The 23191-nt window shown below is 42.2% G+C and overlaps 1 protein-coding gene across 17 annotated transcripts in view; it reads right to left on the minus strand.

Annotated features, from left to right (window-relative positions):
• COBL (cordon-bleu WH2 repeat protein) overlaps nucleotides 1-23191 on the minus strand; it is a 277939-nt gene that overhangs the window by 40967 nt on the left and 213781 nt on the right. The window contains exon 8 of one of the 17 annotated variants that reach the window (XM_070264447.1): nucleotides 21112-22618. The exons of the other annotated variants lie outside the window; for them this stretch is intronic. Coding sequence (XP_070120548.1) covers nucleotides 22575-22618 — 44 coding nt within the window. The 3' untranslated portion in view covers nucleotides 21112-22574. Of the gene's footprint in view, nucleotides 1-21111; nucleotides 22619-23191 lie in introns of those variants that run through there. 17 annotated transcript variants of the gene reach the window in all.

Consider the following 23191-nt stretch of genomic DNA (forward strand, 5'->3'; position numbering starts at 1 on the left):
AAGTGCTCCTTTTGCAGGCGAGTTTGAGAGCTCATCTTGTCTTTCGTGAACTCATTTCCTTTCCACTGTCCCACAGAACCTCATCCTTACTGAGAGCACTTTACGCTTGAGAATTCTTTTATTGATCAAACTTCTTTGTATAAAATATGTATATAAATTAAAATTTAATTTTTATTTTCTCTCACCATTACATGGTAGTGTTAAATTCTTTTTTCTATACTGAATAGTTATCATTGTGATAATTAATAGGACACAGCCAATAAAAAATGCATAAATAATTTAGAAATTTTGACATTTGTTAAACAAAAGGTAAAATGTCATTGGAGATGCATCTCATTATGAGCTAGATGACATTTTGTTCAATTAATTCCTTAAAAATGACTGGATTACTTGTTGCTAAAAGGAGGCAGGTTTTGGCATAAATGCAGCTCATGTTTTTCATTCTTATCGATACTGGGAAGCCTTGTTCGCATAAGCAACTAGAGATGAAATAAGAGTTTTATTATAATGACATCACTCAGTTTTTGAAAGTTTTCCTCTGTTTTATATATCAATTGATCTGTCACAAATTTATGTTTAATGATCTATTAACTGACAACTCAATTAGATTATTTGTCAATTTGGTTGGAAATAAAACTTGGAAACCACATGATAGTCAAAAGGATTTGCTGCCAAATCATTAGACTTATTTACCTGCTTAATACTATACCAGGAATTCCATTTGTCTTTTTATCCCAGGCATCAGGAATAAGATCTGTCCACCTCAGGGAACTGCATCCTCATGAGATTCCTGCTGGTTGAGAGCTATGCCTGTCTTTTTTGAGGGAGGAGAAGGGCATTCCTGAGCATGGAGTTGGGGGGCACCTGCACTGATGCTGCCCACAGGTGAGTTTTCAGGCACCTCAGTTTTAGCAATGAATATCTATGGAGGCATAACATCTGGAAATGGATTCCCTTGGAAAGTCTTGGTGTTCTCCTAGGAGAACGCATGCCCCAGGTTAAACCCACCAACATACATGATACAGGTCAGTCAACTAAAGAGAAGGGGTGGGGAGCACACGGAGAATGCCACAGGAAGACAGAAGTGGGGTCATTCCTTCTAACCAGAGGACGAGGGAAAGTGGCCACTGAACGGGGTCTTGAAAGCAGCATGGCTTTGGCAGGTGGAGAAGAACTGTGGGATTAAGGAATGGGCAAAATGACAGAAACACGAGGCTGCAGGGGAAACGTCAGATGTTGTCAAGCGGTTGCACTCTATGGTGTCTCACGTGGTGTATGTGATCACGTCTGTGTGTGCGTGTATACACATGTGCAAATGATCAGGAGGAGGGGGTGGAGAAGTTGGGTTTAGGTTAGCCTTCCAGAAACCCTCTGTGACCAGCAGTATATGGATTCTGCCCTGACTGCTGGCCCCAATCTTGGCTACCTTCTTTCCCTCTAATCTATTCCTTAGGTAGCTTCCTCAGAGTTTATGTATTCACTCCTCTTCAAGATGACACCCTCTTTAGTCGGATGGGTACTACTTAATATTTTACATTAGTGTTCTTGTCCAAAGCCCCAAAGACCGGGACCCTTCAAAGATATTGCACGATGAAGATAACAGTACAGTCAGTTCACAATACAGAGCATTACTCTCTCTCTCTCTATATATATATATACACACATATAATTTTTTCAAGAAGACTTTGAAAGAGTTTATCAATCTAAAATACACCTAGATTCTCTTAAGAGCCAAGTAGTGTCTTCTTGATATCAATCAACCCATTTTTCTCCAAAGCCTGAACCATAACTCTAATCCCAGAATCCTAATATACCCATTAGAGACTCTGAGCAGAGGAAATTCCAATTTTTACCATTATAAAACAGGTCTGTGTTCCATTAACTATTCCTTTAAAGACATATATGGGAAACAGCTGCTGCTTTGTCTGTCCAGCACTCTCTCCCTCCTCATTTGTGCTAAAAGAATTCTTCCTTCCTGCAGCTAACCTAATTATCAACATCTGGGTAAGTCTAACTGCCCCAAACTGCCCCTGGCCACAGAGGATGGGCATAAGATGAACCCAAACCTGGCTAATCTGAACCATGAACACAATGATAGGTCCAAAGATGGGCACATGTCCTAAGCTGGACCAATCAAGGCCTGTCTCCTGACCTTCCTCCCAGAGCTGGTGGGAAGGTGGTCTCATCAGGCTGGAACCAATGGGGTCGGGGAGTCTTAGATAAATGGCAGTGATTTGGACTAGCCCAGGGAGAAAGCTTGCCCACGGGATAGAGAGGAACACAGCTCTAAGACAGTGCTTGGGCTCATGGACCCAGCCATGATCATAAGAATTCATCTCTTGGAATTCCTCGTTATGTGAGCCAAATCTGCCTCGCATTCACAAAAGAAACATTTTTCTTAACTAGTTCAAGACACGTTTCTGTCTCTTGGAACTAAAGAGTCTTGTCCAATAAATGTCTAAATTGCCCTGATATTTTCATAAATATATTTTAATAATATTCATAATTATATATGTCTATATTATGCATATTAAAATTCTATTTTAATATTAAACATATGTTAGACAATATTAAACAATAGACATGTTAATATGTTAATATTAAACATACGTTAGACAATAATAGACAATATTAAACACATGTTAAATATATATCATAATGTAAAATATATTTAATATATAATATATTAATATATTTATTAATATATCTAAAATATTTAACATAATATAGTTAATATAAATATAAAATATACAAATAATTATGAATATAATATATAAATTAATTATAATATATAACTATAGATGTAATATATAAATACAAATATATATATATTTTACATTATAGTGTTTCCATTATAGGAACTTTGATTTTAAAAAGACTGTTATTAAATGTGATGACTGCATGTTATAAATTTCCCCTTCCAAGATTTATTTTCCAATATTTGGATTACACATTTGAGTAATCATATTTTCAGAGCAGTCTAGTTCAGGATCTAGTTTACTCTCTAAGCTCTCTTGTGTCTGAAGGTTGTCTTCATTTAATCCTTGACTATGAATATAGCTAAACTGGTAAGATTGAGATCAAAATCCTGCTTCCTTGAGACTGTATTCTCAGCCCCACTGTGCTTAGCATCCTGCCTCACAGATCAAAACCCACGCACCAGCATGATTCTTTCCAACTTAGACAACCTCACCCTAGAAGCTAGTAAGATTTTCCTCTTTATCTGTGGATATTGAAAATTTCACCAAAAAAGTCTAAATGCATACATCTCTAAGAATGTGTAATTAATTTCCAGGAACTTTTAGACGTTCTTTTACTTATTTTTCAATAACAGCCTGCTCTTGTTTTATATATGTTGATAATCTATTAAAATTTTCTGAAGCAATGACCAAGACTATTTATTTTAAAGTTCTGTTCTGTTTCCTAAATTAACTCTACTTCCTTGGAGTTAGCTTCTGATCAGTTTGTTGTCCCTCTTTCATGGATTAGTGAATCTTGACTGTTTTCCATGTTTAAATGAGGGGCCAGTAGTGGTAGGGAGTGGATTTCTTTTCTACACCTGAACATCACTGTTTCCTTAGGATAGAACAGAAAGCCTTATGGCAGATTGGGCTGCGCAGACTTTCTGGGGCAGAGAGGGAAGTCGCTTTCTGGAGAGGACGCCTTTCAGGTGGAGTGGCCAGTTTCTCTCATCAGCCACAATGCTGACTTTGGTTGATGGTCTTTTGACTCAGTTCAGCCATCTTGAAACTGAAGTTTCATTGTGTTTCATGTGCCTGTTTTAGCAAATAGCTAAATAGGATTTCTCCTCTATGCTGATGTCATGGCTTTAAGAGTAGACTAAAATATCAGACCATTGGTAATTACTATCAGATAGCACAGTTCAACACTGATATTTTAAAACCACATAATGGTAGGTGGGTTTTGACATTTTGTAATGTTCAAGTGGATAATATTTACCTACTTCTTACTTAATCCCATGCCCCCTGCAGTGTGGATATCATTATTCCTATTTGGCGAATTATAAAAGAAGCTCCAGCCAACAAATTATTTCATCAATCCCGGAGGGTAAGTGTTGCAGAAACATACTCTGCCAGGCCCATAAATGGGGCAAGTCCATTCAAAATCACACAAAATCACATGTTAGCCAAGAGTCACATTAAGGTTCTTTTAAGAAGAAAATGTTAAGTGAATCTTACTGAGAATACCTATATTTAAATTTTTCTAAACCAAAAGATTTCCTTCCATGTCCTATGGAACAAATCTTGGTTCCACTTGTCTAGGGATATATTCTAAACTAGTTCTGAGAAAAAAATTCAGTCCTTTCTGACATATGTATTTCTGGGGCCTCACTTCCGATACCAGTTGACGCTGGCAAGCAGAAAGCTGATGCTCCAGTTCTCATCATCAGAATAGAAACCCTGTCTCCAGGTTGTCTAGTACACTACAGCACATGAATTGTATTTAATCAACACCTCAGAAAAGCTGACGTTCAGGGACTTGCCAAGTTGCCAAGGGACTCAATCTCGAACCGACTACGATTCAGGTCTGGCATGAAGCAAGGGTGAGTCATCTGCCATTCGAGATAGGCAATCTAAGAAAAACATTGTCCGCTTCCTCTGCTGGTTTCTTCCAAGTTCTATCCCTGTATCATTAGAACTCTAGAGAACAAAATGCGTGGTCTCTTTTGCTTGGCTTTCCAGACTTCAGCCATCGCTACTGATCTCAAGTTGACATGAAAGTGACCAAATGAAGGACATTTTTGCATCTTATCTAGAACTGCTGGAGGAGATATTATCTAGCATAGTACTCAATGTCTTTTATAAAAGTATCCACTTTAATTCGTTCTAACATTTAGATCTTCCTTCTTTCCCCTTTCGATTGAGTGCCTGCCTGCTATGTGACTGAGTGTCTCCACTCCCTGCTATTTTGCCTTGGAGCCTGGGAAGGCCAGAATCACAGTCAGTCTTTATTACGACTTTTGCATGGATTCTCCCCTCCCCTCCCCTCCTCTTTCCATCACATTCATCTCTAAGCTTTCTCGGTGTTTATTTTTAACTACTTAGGAAAATGAGGATTTTTAAAATAGAATTTTAATATACATAATATAGACATATATAATTATGTAGTATAAAATATACAATTTATTTTTATTTCAGATCATTTAAAATAAAAAGGATTGCATTTTCTAGATTTTCTAGATTTGAATAATACTCATATACACAAAAAGCTGCATTGACTCCCCTTTGAAGTTCACTGAGATTTAAATTACAAATAAAATAGGTCCTTTATGTACTGTATGAAAGAAAAGGATCTAGACCGTTCTCTCGCTTGTCCTGACACAGAAAACACATATTAAGCAAGTCTATGTGCCCCACCTCCATGTTAACTTCATGGACTACAGGGCTTGTGCACCATGAAAACCAGTGACATTTGGGTCCAGGGCATCATAGCCAATAACGAAGGCCTCCTCAGGCAGGCACACTGTGTGACTTAAATTCTTGATGAAATAATTAACATTTTATGTGTTCAATAATGGAAGAGAGCATTCTTTGACAAAATTTAAGAATCTAGATATGGAAGCCTAATCTCTTTAATGACACAGAACAGACAACATTACAGGTCACTTTCCATATCTCACAGAGACTGTCACATGGAGCGACGCTTGAGAAGGTGACAGGCTTGGGCTGGAATCCTGGTGTGCTCAGCACCCCCCCATGCGTGAGACGGGCCGTGTGACTGGTGCTTCCCTCACCTCCCAGGGCATGGGAGTCGAGGTCTAGCACGGAGCCCCCACCCCAGAATGTTAGCTTCTCATCTTCCTGCCCCCTCAACCCCCCATCTCTTGATTGTATCAAAAAGTGAAGGTCAGTGGGTACAGACAAAATTGTCATTGCTCTTCTGCAATAAAACATTTTATTAGATGTTTTTAAGAAAAACTAAAAAAAAAGGAAACTTTGAATTCTTTTTTTCTTTTAACATAGATTACAAAGCTCTTTCTTGGTTACTCTGTCCTTTCATTTTCTTATTGATGGTTTCTGAAGTTTTACCATTTATAAAATCTACTAAACATATTAACATTTCCAGTTGATCAGTGTAAAAACACCTTTCTGTCTATCCTTTCTGACTTGGCGTTCAGGTCATCTTCATACGCCTGGAGACCTAAAGAGCTCCTGCACCATGCCTCTATCACATGGCTGGCTGGCTTCATCAGGAGACTAAAGTTTTCCAGTTGAATTGAGGCTACTATAACATTTTTTTCCTCTTCTGACCAACTGGCCTGTAGAGTGACTTTCTGAATCTGTTCTCCTGGCATCTCCCTGTGCTGCTGGCTGCATCTTTCTACTCCTCCTTTGCATTTAGGGGAGTCCCTTGAGGGTCACCAGGGTGCAGGCCGTGGATAACTGAGATGGGCCCCACTCTCCCAGGGCTCTGAGCTCTCCGTTGCTCTTCTAGTCCATGATTTCCTCCTCATTTTCAGGCCAAGAAGACTTCATTTACTTTCCTGTAAGCTCAGCTATGCATTTAAAATGATAGTCATTATATAATATCCAGAGTTTCAAGATGCTTTGTAGCAGAGGGGTTTCAGGAACTTTAATGCACAATATTGCTGGAAACGTAAGGAATTTTGACTTAGTTTTAACTTAGAATATCTATTTCCCTTCCACAGCCTTCCCTGTTTCAGCTATGGGAGAAGGTCACCCAGTTATCCAGGCTCAAAACCTTTCCTGCCTTTGTCAGAACTCGTCTTCTTGCAGAAGAACACTGCAAGAGTGTTCTTCTCTGTCCTAAATTGGCAGAATCCACTTTCTATCTCAGTTCTCTTCACATGCCTCCCATTTCATGGGAGGTCACCAAAGAATGCCCTCAACAAAGGTAAAAGTGACATTTTCCTCAAGACAGTATAGTGGAAATAATTACTTGTGGAAACCATATTATAATAGTTTCAGAAAGACAGAATGAGGATGTGTCCTACAAAAACAAAGCACATCCCAAATGGCTATAAAATATGCCCAGAACAAGAAGAAAAGAGCCACTGGGGAGGAGTGACAAAGAAGGGGAAGGAGAGGTGAGCGGGGCAGGTGCTCCTGGGCAGGAGGTACGTCATAAGCCGAGTGCAAGGAAAATGGGACCTGGAGAGGCTGGAGAACGTGGCTGCGAGGCAGCAATGAGACTCAAAAGTCACATGTGTCAAAAGGTTGTTAACGAGCTAGTGAGAGACACCTTGAAAAGTTACCTGGGGCAAAGAAGCCCTAGTCAATGACAGAATGAAAGCATGAGTCTCAGAGGGTTACTGTCTCACATTTCTGCATCCTCACCTCCCCCTGCACCCTCAGCCCCACCAGCTTTGCTGGCCAATTGGATTATTTTTGTCTTATTAATTATTTGTATAAATTGCCTGATGTTTGGGACAGACTGAATAGGACAGATTGTGAGGATGGCTTATTCAGGATGTTACCCGAGTCTGGACTAATGTGTAAAACATGTTTTTAATACATTCTAATAGGTGCTTGTTTCAAGGTAAGTTCCCTATAAATAATTTTATAAATCACAAAACATTAACATGCCATCAAAAGCGAGTAGGGAAAAGCTAAGTGACTAATAACTATGCTTACATACTGTGCTCTTCTGAGACACACACATACAGAAAAACCACTACCTAAAACCCACTCAAATACAGTATAGAGTGGTTAGCATAAAAATAATGAAAGGGAACATCATGACTTTTCCTGAGAACCCTCCTCACCACAGTCCAGCCTGCCTTGGAAATGTGCAACTGCTTGTAACAATGACAAGATCAGCAACAGAGTCCATCATTTCAGGAAACTTGCACAGAATTGTTCCCAGCCTTGTCCAAAGTCAACAGACTATACTGCCAGTAAATTAAACGTTTCACGCACAAACCACCTGTCTAACTCACAATTATGGTGGCCCAAAATAACTTGGCTTTATTGGCCAGAAAACACTCACCTCAGCAAAACCCACCAGGACCCAAAATAACCTCACAGGGGATGCCGAGGCTCCAGCCTCAGCTTTCAGCATCTGCCTCAAGGATTCAACATGGGATGCCGCCTGTTTGGAAGTAATGAACCTTCGTAGCTCCAATCCTCCATTTCTTCCATCCCACTTAAGTTTAGAGACACCCACACTACGACTGCACTTTGCCAGCATTCTTCTTTTGGGATTCTTTTGGGTTTTAAGACAAAGTTTGTTTTCTTTTTCTCTAGTATAGAAAGTCAGGAAAACCCAAACAACTGGCAAGAAAATAGGCGCTCATCCCCAAGATACCCACGGTTTACATTTGGTTGCTTTGTCTTCTAGTCTGTGTTTTTAGAAGCTTTTAGGATAAATGTATATCAAAATGCCTTAAATATGTGAATAAAATCAGATACATCAGCCCACTATAATGTTTATGCACTCACTTTATATTCAACTGGTCCAATACACGATTTTTCTCCTACATCTTTTTTATCAGTTTAAACAGTTATTTATGGTGCTGAGTCAACAGGGGCCTTAAGTGAATCAGTCGCTGGACCTTTTGACCTCATCTGTAAATGAGGGTGAGAGTCACAATCCTCACTAAGGAGCCGCCACGCACACCACCTGCTGTAATATGGGTGAAGACTGAAGACACGCCTGGAAGGGACTAAAGGCCCCATAAGTGTCGCTGTTATGATGTTTGTTGTTATTTTGGGCTGTCATCAGTTGACAGGCAGAAATAACCATTAGCAGGCATGGTCTCCCCCCAAACTGGCAAATTTAAGAAGAAACTCGATGAAATGAGGGTTTCAGAAACTGCAGTCTGAAGACTTTGAACTTCCCTAAGGAAGGCCACTCTCTTAGCCCCAGGCCCAGGAGTACAGAGAAGGGGAGAGGGGAGGTCCCTGCAAAGGGTGAGTTCCCAGGAGAAAAGCCCAGGGAGCATGGGAAGTGGAAGTTATCTGCTGATCAAAAAAGCCAGGGGTGGGGGCGAGGGGACTGGAGGGGAGTGCGGGTGGGGCTGTCATTGATCAAGTCAAACTGTTCACAGGTGCCCCAGCTTCAGACTAAGTGGCCACTGGCTGATGGGGCCTCCATTTGGAATCTCTGCTCTGAGCCATGGACCGTGACCATGGAGAGAGTCTACCACTGGTGTCTCAGTTCCTAAGTGGAGGGCAGGACACTGGCTCTGCCAGGTGACAGGTGAAGGCGTTTGGAGGCAAACATACTCGGAACTGCTGCTGACCGTGAACCTTCACAGACACCCATTTGGGAAGGCCTGACGAATTCTGCAGCAAAGAGCCTTGGGACAGCTTGTATGCTGCATCTACTCACTGGAGCTGGGATGCTGCCGGTGTCTCCTTGCCTTTCCTCCTGGTCTGTCTTGACTCCCCTTTGGGGCGGTTCTTGCCCCAGGCCCACAATCTACTTCCGGGCTGTGTCCCTGCCTCCTCTTCATTGTCAATCACTCTACATAATGCTTGGTTGGACAAAGAAATGTCACTAGTGGTCCACTGTGTAAGCAAGTCCGAGGAAAGCACTGTCTTCACTGCATCACTCTGTGTGTCCTGTCCTGATGTCCCCTCTGGAGTTTCAGATGGATTTCTCTTTCCTCCAGTTCTCATGGCACACTTTTATCTCACCCCTCAAGAGAGAGCCCTTGGTTCCTGATGTCCGTGTTGGGATGGAATGGAGATGCTTCGTCCCAATTTGTATTAGACAAATCCTCCAAAGGCCTTGCCTTCATGATGGGTGCCTGCCTCAAACTCTGCTAGATGCCTCCCACAGGCATTCTTGTCTTTGGTACATACACAAGCGTATGAGAGCCACAGCCCTCCTAGGGCACATTTCAGCACAACAGCACCGGTTTTGTTCTTGCAATCAAACTTCTTAATAGTTCAGATCTTCTGCATGAAGATCAGGGCAGAGGTTCCTGTCTGTAGGGAACTAGTTCATGGAAAGATAAAGTTCCTACTTTAGAGATGCTGCTGCATCTCCAAGCATAGATCCTGATTCTCCTCTTCCCTCAAATGTTACTGAACTTTTTCTAAAAATAAAAAAAACTGTGGGCTCTAAGGAAATATAAATTTGCCATAATTTATCTCCATGTTTCTATCTGTTATTCCTTTTTCTCTGAACCGCATTTGAATAATTAAAGAATATATTTTCCCATGTGATTTCTTACCCCTATATTCTTACCCCACCACAAACAGAAGATTTCTTAAGTGAGATGTTTTGTCTCTGCTGAGCATTAAGGCATCTTTAAACTCAACACACGCACACTCAGCTGCTTCTATTGCACTGAGTACGGGGTGCAGGTAGGATTACTCATTATCAGGGCTTTCCACTTCTTGTTTTCCCGCTCTCTCTCCGGTGCAGTAGATACTGGTTCTTAGTCCCACGTACAACTCAAACACCACAGATTTGTGCTAAGGATGAGCTGCACTGAGGTGCTCCCTTCTCTTGGCCCTGACTTCAGACACTGAAGCACATGGTATCCAGAGATATGAGGGAGACTGAAGATCATCTTGTCCAAACCCTGATCAGACTCTGAGGCCAAGGAGATCAAATGGCTTGAGCAAGTTTGTTGGTCATGCCAGGTAAAGTGTCCAAACAGCCTGTGCTGGCTCCTTCCAGGTCTGACCTTATGACCAGCCTTAGAAATGGCCAGGCCTTAAGACCAGGGCATCTTGATTTTTACAAATATCTCCAGTCACTTAGCTCTGGGGCAGGCGAGGCCAGAGTATGACAAAGCTGTAGATTATTTCAGTCAAAGTAAGGAATGGCCATAAAAAATCAAGATTCATTTTCTCATAAGGCTTATTTGAGGGTAATCTTTAAAAAAAGAGATGCTTCAGAAGTATTTTGTACAAGAAAAAGTGTATTTCTTTAAGGCTATTTTGCAGGACAGCTGCATGTGTGAGCATAGATGCTCTGCTCTCACAGGACACACAGGGCCTGGCTCACCACACAGGGCCAGAGGAAGCAGGTTCTGCTGGGCCCTCCTCTCTGCCCTTTGCCTCAGCTGGATGTCCTTTAATAAAGTTGACTGGACCAGATATTTGGGTACAAGGACTTCCTCCTCTTGTAGGTAAAACTCTGCATAAATAACTCATGGACAAAAATTGTACAACAATCATGAAACTTGGTGACCTGTGATTTCTCCACGAACTTTTGCCTGTTCTCCATCTGATCAAGCAGGGTCGTGACTCAGTCATGCCTGAGTGAGAACATTTGGTGGGAAATGCGTTGTCCTTTGCTCAGGGCTCCTTCCTTTCTTCCCTTCCCCAAATACCCTGGAATGCAGTGAGGTTCATGGAGAGAATGTGTCTCCAGGTAGAACAACGCCTTTATGCAACTTGAACACTGTACCTCTAAAAGTGCCTCTACTTCAGAATGCTAAAATTGGACAGCACGGGATTCTTTACATTCTGAATTCTTATGAGGGCAGGAAAAGATAGTATATGCACTCCTCTGCAGCTCCGGGTTTTGAGTTCCCAAGGATATGAAGGTATAGTGTCTCTTGGCCTGGCATCCTAGCGGGATCTGCATTTCTGGCCCCATAACATGACACACCTTTGGGCCCATTCCCTTCCTCATTTGTTCATCTGGTTTTCTGAGGACAGAATAATCTAATGTATCAAACGGATCATCTTCAGTGCATTTTCTTGGCCAACTCTCTCCAGGGGCCGGTAAAGAGTGGGGAGCTATGTTATTCTCCCTGTAAGTCATGAATTCTGCTGGCTCTTTCATCCCTCCAGATCTGCTGACTCTGTTCTGCCAGGGCCTGGCACACACAAGGTGATTGATACATGTGTTTCCATTTTGAACTGTTGTCTTACACTATGCTAAGACGGACACATTTGGAAGGATCTAAACAGCAAAGAGGATTAAAATAGTCCCAATTAAAAAAAAAGCCTCATTGGGGCTGGCCCGGTGGTGTAGTGGTTAAGCTTGTGTACCCAGTGCACTTTGGTGGCCTGGGGTTTGTGGGTTTGGATCCTGGGCATGCACCTACACACCACTCGTCAAGCCATGCTGTGGCAGCATCCTACATACAAAATAGAGGAAGGTGGGCACAGATGTTAGCTCAGCGGCAATCTTCCTCAAGCAAAAAGAGGAAGATTGGCAACAGATGTTAGCTCAGGGCCAATCTTCCTCACCAAAAAAAAGAAGAAGAAGAAGAAGAAGCCTCATTACCTCCTTTCTCATGCTTTGAAATTGTTCTGAAAAATAAAACATACATTTTGCAACAGTCTAACTCATGAATTTAAGTCTATAAAATTCGTTTTCAGAGTGCAGCTCTGATGGAGTGACATAACAGGAACTGTAGACGCGGCATGGATGTTTGAAGCAACACAGCCTGGTCCGTCTCTCTTTCTGTTTGCTTGCATGTCTGTGAGAGGTGACAGGCAGAAAAATGCAAGGACACTTGTTTGAAGGTGCAGCTGCCTCTCCATCGATGCCTCCATAATGCCTAGCTCTGGGCCAGAATCCTGAGTCACAGTGTTGGCGCAAGGCAATGGCTTACATCAGAGCCTTGGTGTCCAGGCACTTGGGCTGCCTGCTGAGACCTGGAGAGAGGCTTCCAATTAGCACTGGTCATTTCTCCGAAGTGTCTCAACTAAACTAGGCCAGTGTAAGAGCAGCCTTACTGGCTCAAATGATCCCTGACAACACCACGGCCTGTTTAATTCTGTGTTTCATCATCACATGAACACATGGGCACTTGCTGGTTTCCAAGAGCTGGAGAAGAACATGATCTTTCCCTTGCCAGCTACAGATACAGCTCAACGTGTCCTCTGAGGCAGCCAGCCCTGAGCCTGGCTGGCACCAGGGACTCTGTTTGGGGGAGATGGCGGTATGAGCAGAGCTGTAGCATCTTGGCTCAGTTGTCCATGGGGGGCCCTGGGCCCAGGCTTACTTCCTGGGGACCACCAAACACCAGTGGAGAGCTCTGGAGCACACAGAAAGATTCCCAGTGGTGTTCCCTCCAACCCTGCATTTGCCCAGGCTGCAAATGACCCAGCAGCCTTTCAAAGACAGGGTGAGAGGACACACCACCTTCCGAATATCCTGACAGGGTAAGACACTTCTCAAGTGGAGGGCACTTCACTGTCATGGGCTTAAAAGAGCACGCTGAAGAAGTCTCTCCAAAGGCAATATGTAGAGTCAGCTAATATCCTAAGAAAAAGGAAGACGGAAACAGACCTGGATCATTTGTGTGAGCACATGAAGGAGAAAATTAAACATTTTATTTAGGCCTTATTTGACAACAGAATCTTTACATTTTTCTGAGTTTTTTAAATGAGGGTTTAAGCTATTTCATCTCTCCAATTTGACTAGAGCAGGGAACCGAAACTGACACACCTACACGGGCCAGGGGACATCTGTGAGAGACGGACACGAGGCAAGGTGTAGGGGACAGGGCACAGAGGAGAGTCCGTGATCATCTAAAATGAGTAGCTACTGCTGTGTCCCGCACTGTTTCTTTCATGAGGAAAACTGGTGTTGCCACATCTAATTTTTTTTGAAAACACGGAAATCAAGATTTCAATGCACAATTGCCTGCATTTTAAATGCTCGCCACTTTCATAATACTTAAGATTTGTTGAGAGATGACCATTGTTCTAAATGTTTTACAGGTACTTGCATGTGTAATTTTCAAAACCACCTTTGCTATCAAAATAAAGAAACTCTGGCACAGAGAGACAGACAAGTTGCCCGAGGTCACTGGCTGCAGTGCACGCTCCCAACCCCCAGGCTAGATTTTAGCCAATGTGGTTGGATTTCCTCAGCATCCAGGTTCCCTGGGAGATGGACCCTGACCATCCAATCAAACCTAGTAATCCTGTCCTCCTTGCCAGCAATTGGTCTGTGCATTCTAGCTGTAGCCAATGGGTGCACAGCACTGCCTGAGCCACAGCAATTGATTCAGAACTCTCACATGACTGAGTTTGGGTTAAGAGCCCAGTTTCCAGACTTGCAGGAACCTACACATTTCCTTGTGGATTAAGCCACCTCACGTTGCTTTGTTTGCAGGCAAAAGCGTACTAACTGATTCACCAGCAATCCCCTTCTGGGTACAGCTCCAAAGTAATTGAAAGTAGGGTCTCAAAGAGATATCTGTATTCTCATGTTCACTGCAGCACTATTCACAGTAGCCAAGAGATGGGAGAAGCCCAAGCGCCTATCAACAGAGGAATGGATAAACAAAATGTGGTATATACACACAATGGAATATTATTCAGCCTTAAAAAAGGAAGTCCTGTCACATGCTACAACATCGATGAACCTTGAGAATATTATGCTAAGTGAAATAATTCAGCCACAAAAAGGACAAATACTGTATGATTCTGCTTACATGATTTTCTCAGGGTTGTCAAATTTATAGAAACAGAAAGTACGATGGTGAGTACAAGGGCTTGGGGGAGAGGGCAGAGCAGAGTCGATGTTTAATGAGTATCAAATTTGGGGTTGACATGATGAGAAAGTTTTTGAGATTGTTTCACAGCAACGTGAATGTAATTAATATCACTGAACTATACACTTAAAAACGGTTATGAGGTCGTGTTGTGTTTTTTCTTTTTTAATCACAATTGAAAGAAGAAAAAGCCTAGTGACTGATTCAGCAGCTAATTCACACAAGTGAAGAAGGCCTGCATGGGTGGGCCAAACGTGTAAGCAAAGCACAGAGGCTGCCAGGCCTTGGGCAGAGCCCTGGGCCCTTCTGCCTGGAGAGTATGCAACATAGTCCTGACCTCCCTCTGTGTGTGTGTGTGCGTGTGTGCATGTGCACGTGTGCACGTGCATTCACAAATGCTTAAAAGATGTAGGTGAAGGCTGAGAGGAGTGTGGGGACACAGGGAGGAGGAACAGGAGCATCTGACTTGGAGACTGTGGAGAAATGGGCAGCCCCAGCTGTCACGTGGTGGAGATTCTCACAAGGACTCTGGGCCTGGCCCTGCCTTCAGGGTGATATTCAGAAGCCAGTGCAAGAGTCCGACCAGAGCTGCAGACGCTCCATGAACTGCAGGGGCAAGGATGGACTTCAAAGTCAAGACACATGCAAAGGTGGCCCACAGACAGCAGCGGGATGGCATGGGCCACGGCGGGCTTTGGGCAAAATGAGTGCAGCTGGACAGAGAGGCAGTGGGGCCTGCATGGAGTCGGAGCCTGGGCGATCCCCTGCACCCCCACTGCGGGCACAGTGCAGACTCTGTAGACTATGTTGTCCCATCAGGAAACTGGGGATAACAAACACGAGTTGTTTTGGGCTGAGTGGTGTTCCCCTCAAATTGGTATGTTGAAGTCCCAACTCTCAGTACCTCAGAACGTGACTGTATTTGGATTAGGTCTTTTAAGAAGTGATTAAGTTAAAATGAGGCCGTTAGGGTGGGTCTTAACCCAATATGACTGGTGTCGCTATAAAAAGAGGAAGAGATATCAGGACGGGCACATACAGAGGAAAGACCATGTGAGGACAGAGTGAGAATGTGGCCATCCACAAGCCAAGGAGAGAGGCCTCAGAAAAAAGCAACACTGCAGGCACATTGATCTTGGACTCCCAGCCTCCAGAGCCGTGAGACAAAAAATGTGTGTTGTTTAGGCTCCCCAGGCTGTGGGGTTTGCAGGGGCAGCCCGGGCAGGCTAATACCCCAGTGCACTGTGTTGCTGTGAAGAGACCGTTAAAGCGATGGAACAGTCCAGCGCAGTCTCTAGGCCTCAGAGGCATTAACTCATGGTCACCCTGCAGTCTTGTTTTTTTCAGCGTTCTCCAATCTCATTCTGTGCTGGGCCCCCGTTCCTGGTGTTTTGGGGCAGCCCCATCCTTGCTCTCAGCTGAAGTATTGGCCATTGGCCCCTAGGCTGGGCTTCTAGGAAGAGAGAAGACCGCCACACCACAGCAAATAGCAGGTCCTACTGTCCTCTGTGGACACACAGACTAGACTGCCAGGGTTCAAGTCCTGCCTTAATGTGAACTTGCTCTTGCTTTTGACCTCAGACCAGTTCTTATCATCTCTGCACCTTGGCTTTCTCAGTTGTAGAGTGAGGATGATAACAATGGCACTGGCCTCTTAGAGCTGCGGTGAAGATCAAAGGGTTAGTCCCTAGACAGTGTACGGCAGCTGTAGCCTGTCATCCCCAAGGCCAGCACCCAGTGGAGCCTGGCCTACTCTGCAGCAGGTGCTTTCTGGCTGGTAAATAGCCAGGCAGATGTAGATGTAAGTGCAAGGAGAGATGAGAGGTGAAGCCGGCGTTTACTCATATGTGGTATCGGATTTCTGCCCTGTCCACAGGTGAATGACTAAACATTTACGACGACTTGCCCATGTTCTCTTTAATCCTATGGTAAGTTAAGCCTTGATGAAGGGGCCTGACAATTATTTTTGGGAAATAAATTCACAGTCCCTGCAGAGCATGCCCGTGAGCCAGACATTGGGCTCAGGAATATATTGTGTGAGTGTGTATGGGGGGGCTGAACTGGCAGCGTAGCCACTAACACTACATACTATTTTGACTTCATACCTACAGATAGCAGATAGACAGACAGAAAGACTGACAGACAGATAGATAGATATAAATAGATAGAGATATATTGATAGATATAATTACACACACTTTATCTGTACAGTTATTTGTCACTTAATGACGGGGATATGTTCTGAGAAATGCGTCATCAGGTGATTTTGTCATGTGTGAACACCACTGAGTGTATTTACACAAACCTAGATGGTACAGGTGCATGACTGTATTTGTTTTTAGATCCCATCCTCACACTAGCATCAGAGGATGCAGAGTCTGCCAATCCAAGCACAGGCCCTCCTCAGCTGTGTGACCTTAGGCAAGTCACTACACTTTCCTGGTCTCACTTTGCCTTCTCTGTAAACAGAGGGGCTCAACCCTATGAATGGAGCCACCGAAGCCTGCTGTTTGGGTGGATGGCCACAACATAATATTGGCATAAACTTAAAGTCCTGATGTTTATTTTCTGCGTCTTTGTTTCCTTTCTCCACAAGACTGTCAATGGGGTAGTCAGGGCTCCCCCTGGTGGTTGAAATAAGTGGGTAAAGCCCCTTGTTATCCTGGAAGCTCCATTCCTGTTAACAAGCTGGCCCCTTAAACTGCTTGCTAACCTGGCAGAGACGGTGAGTGGAGGGGAGCTGGCCCCTGCCGCAGAGCCTGGCGCAGGTATTGCCCGGTGGCTGGCCCCACCTCCTCGCCTCCCTGCAGAGGGTAGCTGACTCCCGGTTAGAGCCAGCCCTCCTGGTCAGTGGTTCCTGAGCTAGTGAGAGCAGCAGAGGCCTGGGGCTGACCTCCTTTCAGCGACCGTTAGTAAACATGAGCTAATTCACACACTTGTGCCTTTTTAGCAGCAGAAAATTATGCAGCTGAGAACAATCTTTTGTTTCATCTTGAAAACTTGCATAGAGGAGAATAGTTCAATGGCTCTTGTGTGCACGTTTGTGTGTATCTATATTTCACAAATAATGTATTCAAACACTGCTCTGGCCAAAAATGTTGTGACCGGTTTTCCACACCCTCAGATCAATATGCAACTTTTTCATTAAAGTCATCAATTTTAACACGATGTTCTGTATTTTAACACTTCCCTAATAGGGCCTTACTTCTCAATTAATTTAGAATTTCAGTGCTAAAAATTATACTTTGCTAGCTTTTCACATTAGATTTATGGTCATAAGGTAATCTATATAGTTATGCATATATTTTATTTGTGCACACATACACATATACACACAGACTAAAAATGAGTACAAAGGGACATGAGGAAACTTCTGAGGGTGTTGGATATGTTTTACTGTCTTGATTGTGGTGATGGTTTCAAGGGTATATACAAGTGTCAAACTTATCAAATGATATACTTTCTTTACACATATGTAATTTTTTTGTGGGCCAATTATATATCAGCAAAGCTGTTAAATGGCGAAAAATAAAACATAAAAACTGCCAATTCCCATCAATTTTCTTCTTATAGTTCAATTTGCAATACTAAATAGAGACTTATAATTCCAAGAGATAAAAATCTCAAATTAAAACCATTTTCTCCTCTTTTATGGTCACTGAACTCAGTCTTCAAGCATACTTTTTGAGTCATTGAGCCCAAAGGCCCCAAATGCAGGCCATCCATCCAGGGAGTGACAGGTCAGACTTAGTACACCCTGGCCCTCAGGAGGGTACCACTCTATTCTTATTCGTGTGACAACTGTGACGTGAGAAGTGAAAAGACGGGTGGCACATGCAAAAGGCAAATCCTGCCTTCCAAGGCTTTCCCTTCCCAGCTCTGTCAATCACATCTCTGTGGGTGCAGATCTCGGGTGTGCCTGCACAAGAGATGACCAGGTGGGTGGGAAAAAAACATGACAGAGAGGGAGGTTGCTGGAAACACACAAGAGGATTTAGGCAGAAAACGTCAACGAGAGAAACAGGCCAGCGGTACCAATGTTCTTTACTTCCACCAAGAACCCCACCTTTCTCTCATTCTTCCTGAAACTGCAGCTCTGCAGGTTTGTGCTTCTTCTTGTCCACTTAGAATCAGGAGCCTGACTGTAAGACATAATCACTTTCCCCTTCATTCTCCTATTGGGAAAACAATAGCCCAAGAATAAGGATAAATCAAATGGATTCCCAGGTTGTTGGGGCCTTGGGGATGGCGTGGTGCATGGTGCGTGGTGCACGGGGAGGTCCTGGCCAGCCCTGAAGAAACAAGAGCCAACACGGAAGACTGCTTACACATTCCAGAAGAGACAGAACTTCAAGGCAAATCTGACTTCATATTCGCAACTTTCCCCGGCAAAGGGGACACATCTGTGGGCCAGATATGGCAACCCGCTATCCATTTTCACCTTTGATTTAGAATTTGTGCATTTAGGAAGTCTTTATATTCCTCATTACCACTTCTTACTCATACAAAGCATACAAGGATACACTTTCTCTTTAACCCTAGTTACTTACGTGCCAAAGGAAAAAGTACAACGTACATTGGCTATTGCATTCTTACTTAGATTACAAATTGGTTACTTTTTCCCTTCACTTTTCTCCCTGAAAGCCAGATAGGAGAGTTATCACCCTGGAAATAATGTAGCCAGTCCAAATAATTTCAGTAGCTCTCATCTCTTTTTGTTTTTCTCCTTTTCTTTTTTTCTTTACTGAAGGACATGGGCAGATACAACTTTCTAACTTTTACACAGCTTCATCCATAGTAATAAAAGTTTATTATTTTCTTAAGAAGAAGGAAAAAGAAGGGTTGTATGAAGCATTTAAGGGCAGAATAAACACAGAAAGTGTGGAAGAGTTTAATCTTGCAGTTTTCCAGCGAAGAGAGTTTTGGGTAGAAGGGCTACCAATTCTGTGTTGCTTTTGGTGACAAATAAAGCATGGAGCTCAAACTAGAGATGACTCCTTGCACCTCATCTCATTTAAGACTCGGACCTTTGTGTTCACTGAGACATCTGAAGTTTGCTTGTTGTTGTTTTACCATGGCGACTAACAAGCAGCAAAACTATTTTGGGTTTTTCTCTTGCTCTACATTCTTTGGGTATGAATGACGAAACAGTTAAAACACACACGCACACGCACACACACATACACACACTATTCAGAGGGGAGAAAAGAAGTAAGTGCTCTGTAAGTGGATTAATTCCTGGACAATTTATAATTGGTTGTGCTGATTCAAGATACCTTCAACACTTGTATGGAGGGCCCTCATCTCCTCTTGGAAAGTCTGGAAGATGTAATCCTATCCCTGTGGTAGAAAAGTTTGTTTTGCTATGGATAACATTAGTCTGCATATGGATACGTTTTGAATCAGATTACATGAGTTATGAAAGTTGTGAACAAACAGTATCATATTATGGACTCAAATTAACATGAAAACTGTGAAAATTAGCAGTTGATAAGCATCACAAACACAGATGTAATGTGTGATTGATTCTAATGGGTGCTAAAATTAAATGCCAGTGCCTAAACTATACTAAGAATTTTCCAAATTGTTTCATCTGTAGAACTAGGAGTATTTATTTATAACTAAATAATTTTAGAACGTTCATACGAAAAGGTCAAAAGCGCCAGTGAAGTGAGATGGGAAACATTTTCATATAAACTGGATTACAGTTTAGAAATTATAGCATGTTCCATTGACCAATGTTGACATGGTCTCTATCATAAAAATGTAAGAATTTAAGCCAATTACAGTTGAAAAACAATATACATTTAATTTTTCTTTTACCTTAGCCCTTGCTACAGAACAGGTGTCATGAAGGACTCCTCTGTGAACTTGTATGGGACCAGGCAGTCAGCAGGTCTGCTTGATTTGTGTCTCTCTGCTTAGAAAATATGAACTACCTCAAATCTGTTTTCTTTTAGTATAACTCTTGACAGTATGTGTAACATTATGGAGAAAAGAAACGGATAGTTCTCCCGTCGGCTTATAAGGAGAATAAATGACCCACAAGGAGGGATGGATTCTGAGGTGAGCCAGAAATGAAGACCTGTCTGAAATGTAAGTGCCTCGAGAAAAAAATGTTTCACTGAAATTACTTTGTCTGATTCTTAGAAGATTCTAATGCTGGTTAGTATAGTGTCATGACATTTCTAGATCTCTGAAACTTGTTCATCCAATTGCCCTGAATTTTACCCAGCTGTGTATCTGGCCAACTTGGTGATAGAGATCCCTGAGGTATTGTGAAAAATCTATGTCTTTGGTAACTTCATGATCCACTAAATCAGAGGTGCCATGGTTGAACTCTAATCGTCATGTAAATTGGTGTAGCTCTGTTGTGTTTGACCCCTGCCGACATCTATTCCTCATTGTTTTTCAGTAGAGTTTGAAACATTTCTTTCATTATATATTCTCTCTCTAACCAATAATTCTATGAGCAATACCACTTTCCCCTGTTCTAATTTTTTGCCTTGAGATTTTCTACTGCCATCTTTCTTCTGCGTAATAGCTACCTCTTACACAAATGCTTATTGCTGTAATTATATACAATCTTCTACAACGTTTAATGTCTGGGTCATAAATCCTGATGCTTCCCCCAACATTTAGGTAAACGTTACCTTTTCTTGTTTATACTCTCCCCATTTAATGATTTGAGGTCAAATGACTGCTACTTATCAGACAAAAGTTTTTTATTTCAATGCGAAAAAAAGGCACTTTCTAACTCATTCTATATTTCCTTGCGAGTAATTTCTGTAACTTTGTTTTCACCAATACATGGCACTAGATTGGCTATATACAGCTCTAGCTACCTATTTCTGTAAGATCTAGCTTATATTTCTCTATTATTAATACCAATATCAGCTGTGATAATTCCTACTTTAGTCAATGCTAACATTTGCACTGTGATCAACCAGACAACTGTCATCACAAGTAAAAAACACTTACTGATTCTTTTTTCTTACTTTGAGTAATAACATTTAAAAAATTTTTTGGAGAGAAACATAACAAGCCTCTCCGGTTCCAATGCATCTTCGCACAATAATAAAAATTAATCAAAGCAAGCAAGTCTTCTTTATTCCTAAACCCTGAATCTTAACATGATTATTTTCACCTGCTCTGTCTGTCTGAGGGCTGCCGAGGTGATGAATTCTCAGCAACTGGATGGGTTTTCTCAAGAGGGGAGAAGGATCTCACACTCTAGGAAGAGCAGGCAACACCCCAGTGCAGACACGGTGGTTACACCCTTCGTCATCATTACCATTGTACAAACCTCCAGTCTAGTATTTATCACATGGAAACACTGGTACTTCTTTTCACGTGGGGAGCCACAGGTAAGTAAAATCCAAGGGCAGAGGCTATGCGCTATTCATTGTAATAGCCCCCGAGGTTGGCATAATGCCTGGCATCAAGTGAGTACTCCGGGTTTGGTGAAGAAATGGGTGAATGAAGGCAAAATGAAGAGATGAAATGAGACACATCCTTCTTCCTCCTTTGTTTCCTGTTTGTAAACTGTCTAAATGGTGGGGAACACAGTAATAGGAAAACCTGAAAAACACTTACAAAAAAGTTGAGTCCTATGTATCCCTGAATGGACAGATACATACCATGAGTTATGCATTCCTCCAGATTATATTTATCGCTCACGTGCTTAGGCACTTAGTTTTACCAGGTAAACAGAATATTTAAGTTCTTTCCAAACTGAGTCCACTGGTCAATTTATGGACACAATCTAGTTTAAAGGAAAATGAAGAAGACATTCTATAACCAAATATCAAATAAGAAATATATGAATAATGAATTAAAATAAAGCATGGTTCTTAATAGAAATACATCCATTTATCAAACTTATCAAAGATAAATTTCCCAAAAGGGAAATTTCAGACAGGTCAATATTATCAACTTAGAATTTACATGTAAAAGTCTTTACCTCCTACAAAGAAATAGGAACTTTAGTCAAACAAATCTCTATTGTTTACGTGTTTATATGTAAATTCTAAAGAAAGTAAATTGTGGGTGTACAAATGAGCCCTTTTATGCTGACAGGTGGAAGAACGAACAACAGGAGAATCAGAGTCAGGACAGCAGAGGCACAGGGAAAAGTCAGAAGTATGGAGCTCCAGGAAGGGGCCATCCATCAGAAGCGCTTGGCATGAGTAGGGAATGATGCACAGCAATAAACTGTGGGGGAAAATAAATGACAGAATATGAACGCAAACTCTGGCAAAATATATCACCGTTCTCCTTCATCTTCAAACCCCTGGGGATTTAACACTGCATAGCGAATGATGTCTGGGCCAAACCAAACCGTATTACTACTGTTTCTCCCATTTCCTTTCAGTCTTTGTCTATGTCAGTTGTTAAAAGGCTCTATTGATCCAACATGTACAATTCTGTCCCTGGGAAGAACTTTATCATAAGCTTCACTGCACTCACTGCTGTCTTTTAGGTTGTCACGTAAAATTATTTGGGTTTGATATGAAAGCTTAAAGTCCTTGCAGGCAGAGTCACCCACCAGCTGATAGGAAAAGCTGTTTCTTACCTCTTGGAAAAAAAGTCTAAGCTACTTGCAGAGCTTCAGGGAAAGACAGATAATATTGTTTCATGAAGCCCTCAATTACAGATCAGTCTCCCCAACCTTGATAATGCTGATACTGAGTAGGGCTCAGCACAAACTCAGAAAATATTGATTGATGTACTGAATTGGGAAAGACAGCACCTGCAAATGCATGGTGAGATCAACTGTTTCTAAGG

Source organism: Equus caballus, chromosome 4 (assembly GCF_041296265.1).
Source record: "Equus caballus isolate H_3958 breed thoroughbred chromosome 4, TB-T2T, whole genome shotgun sequence".
NCBI classification, from domain to species: domain Eukaryota; kingdom Metazoa; phylum Chordata; class Mammalia; order Perissodactyla; family Equidae; genus Equus; species Equus caballus.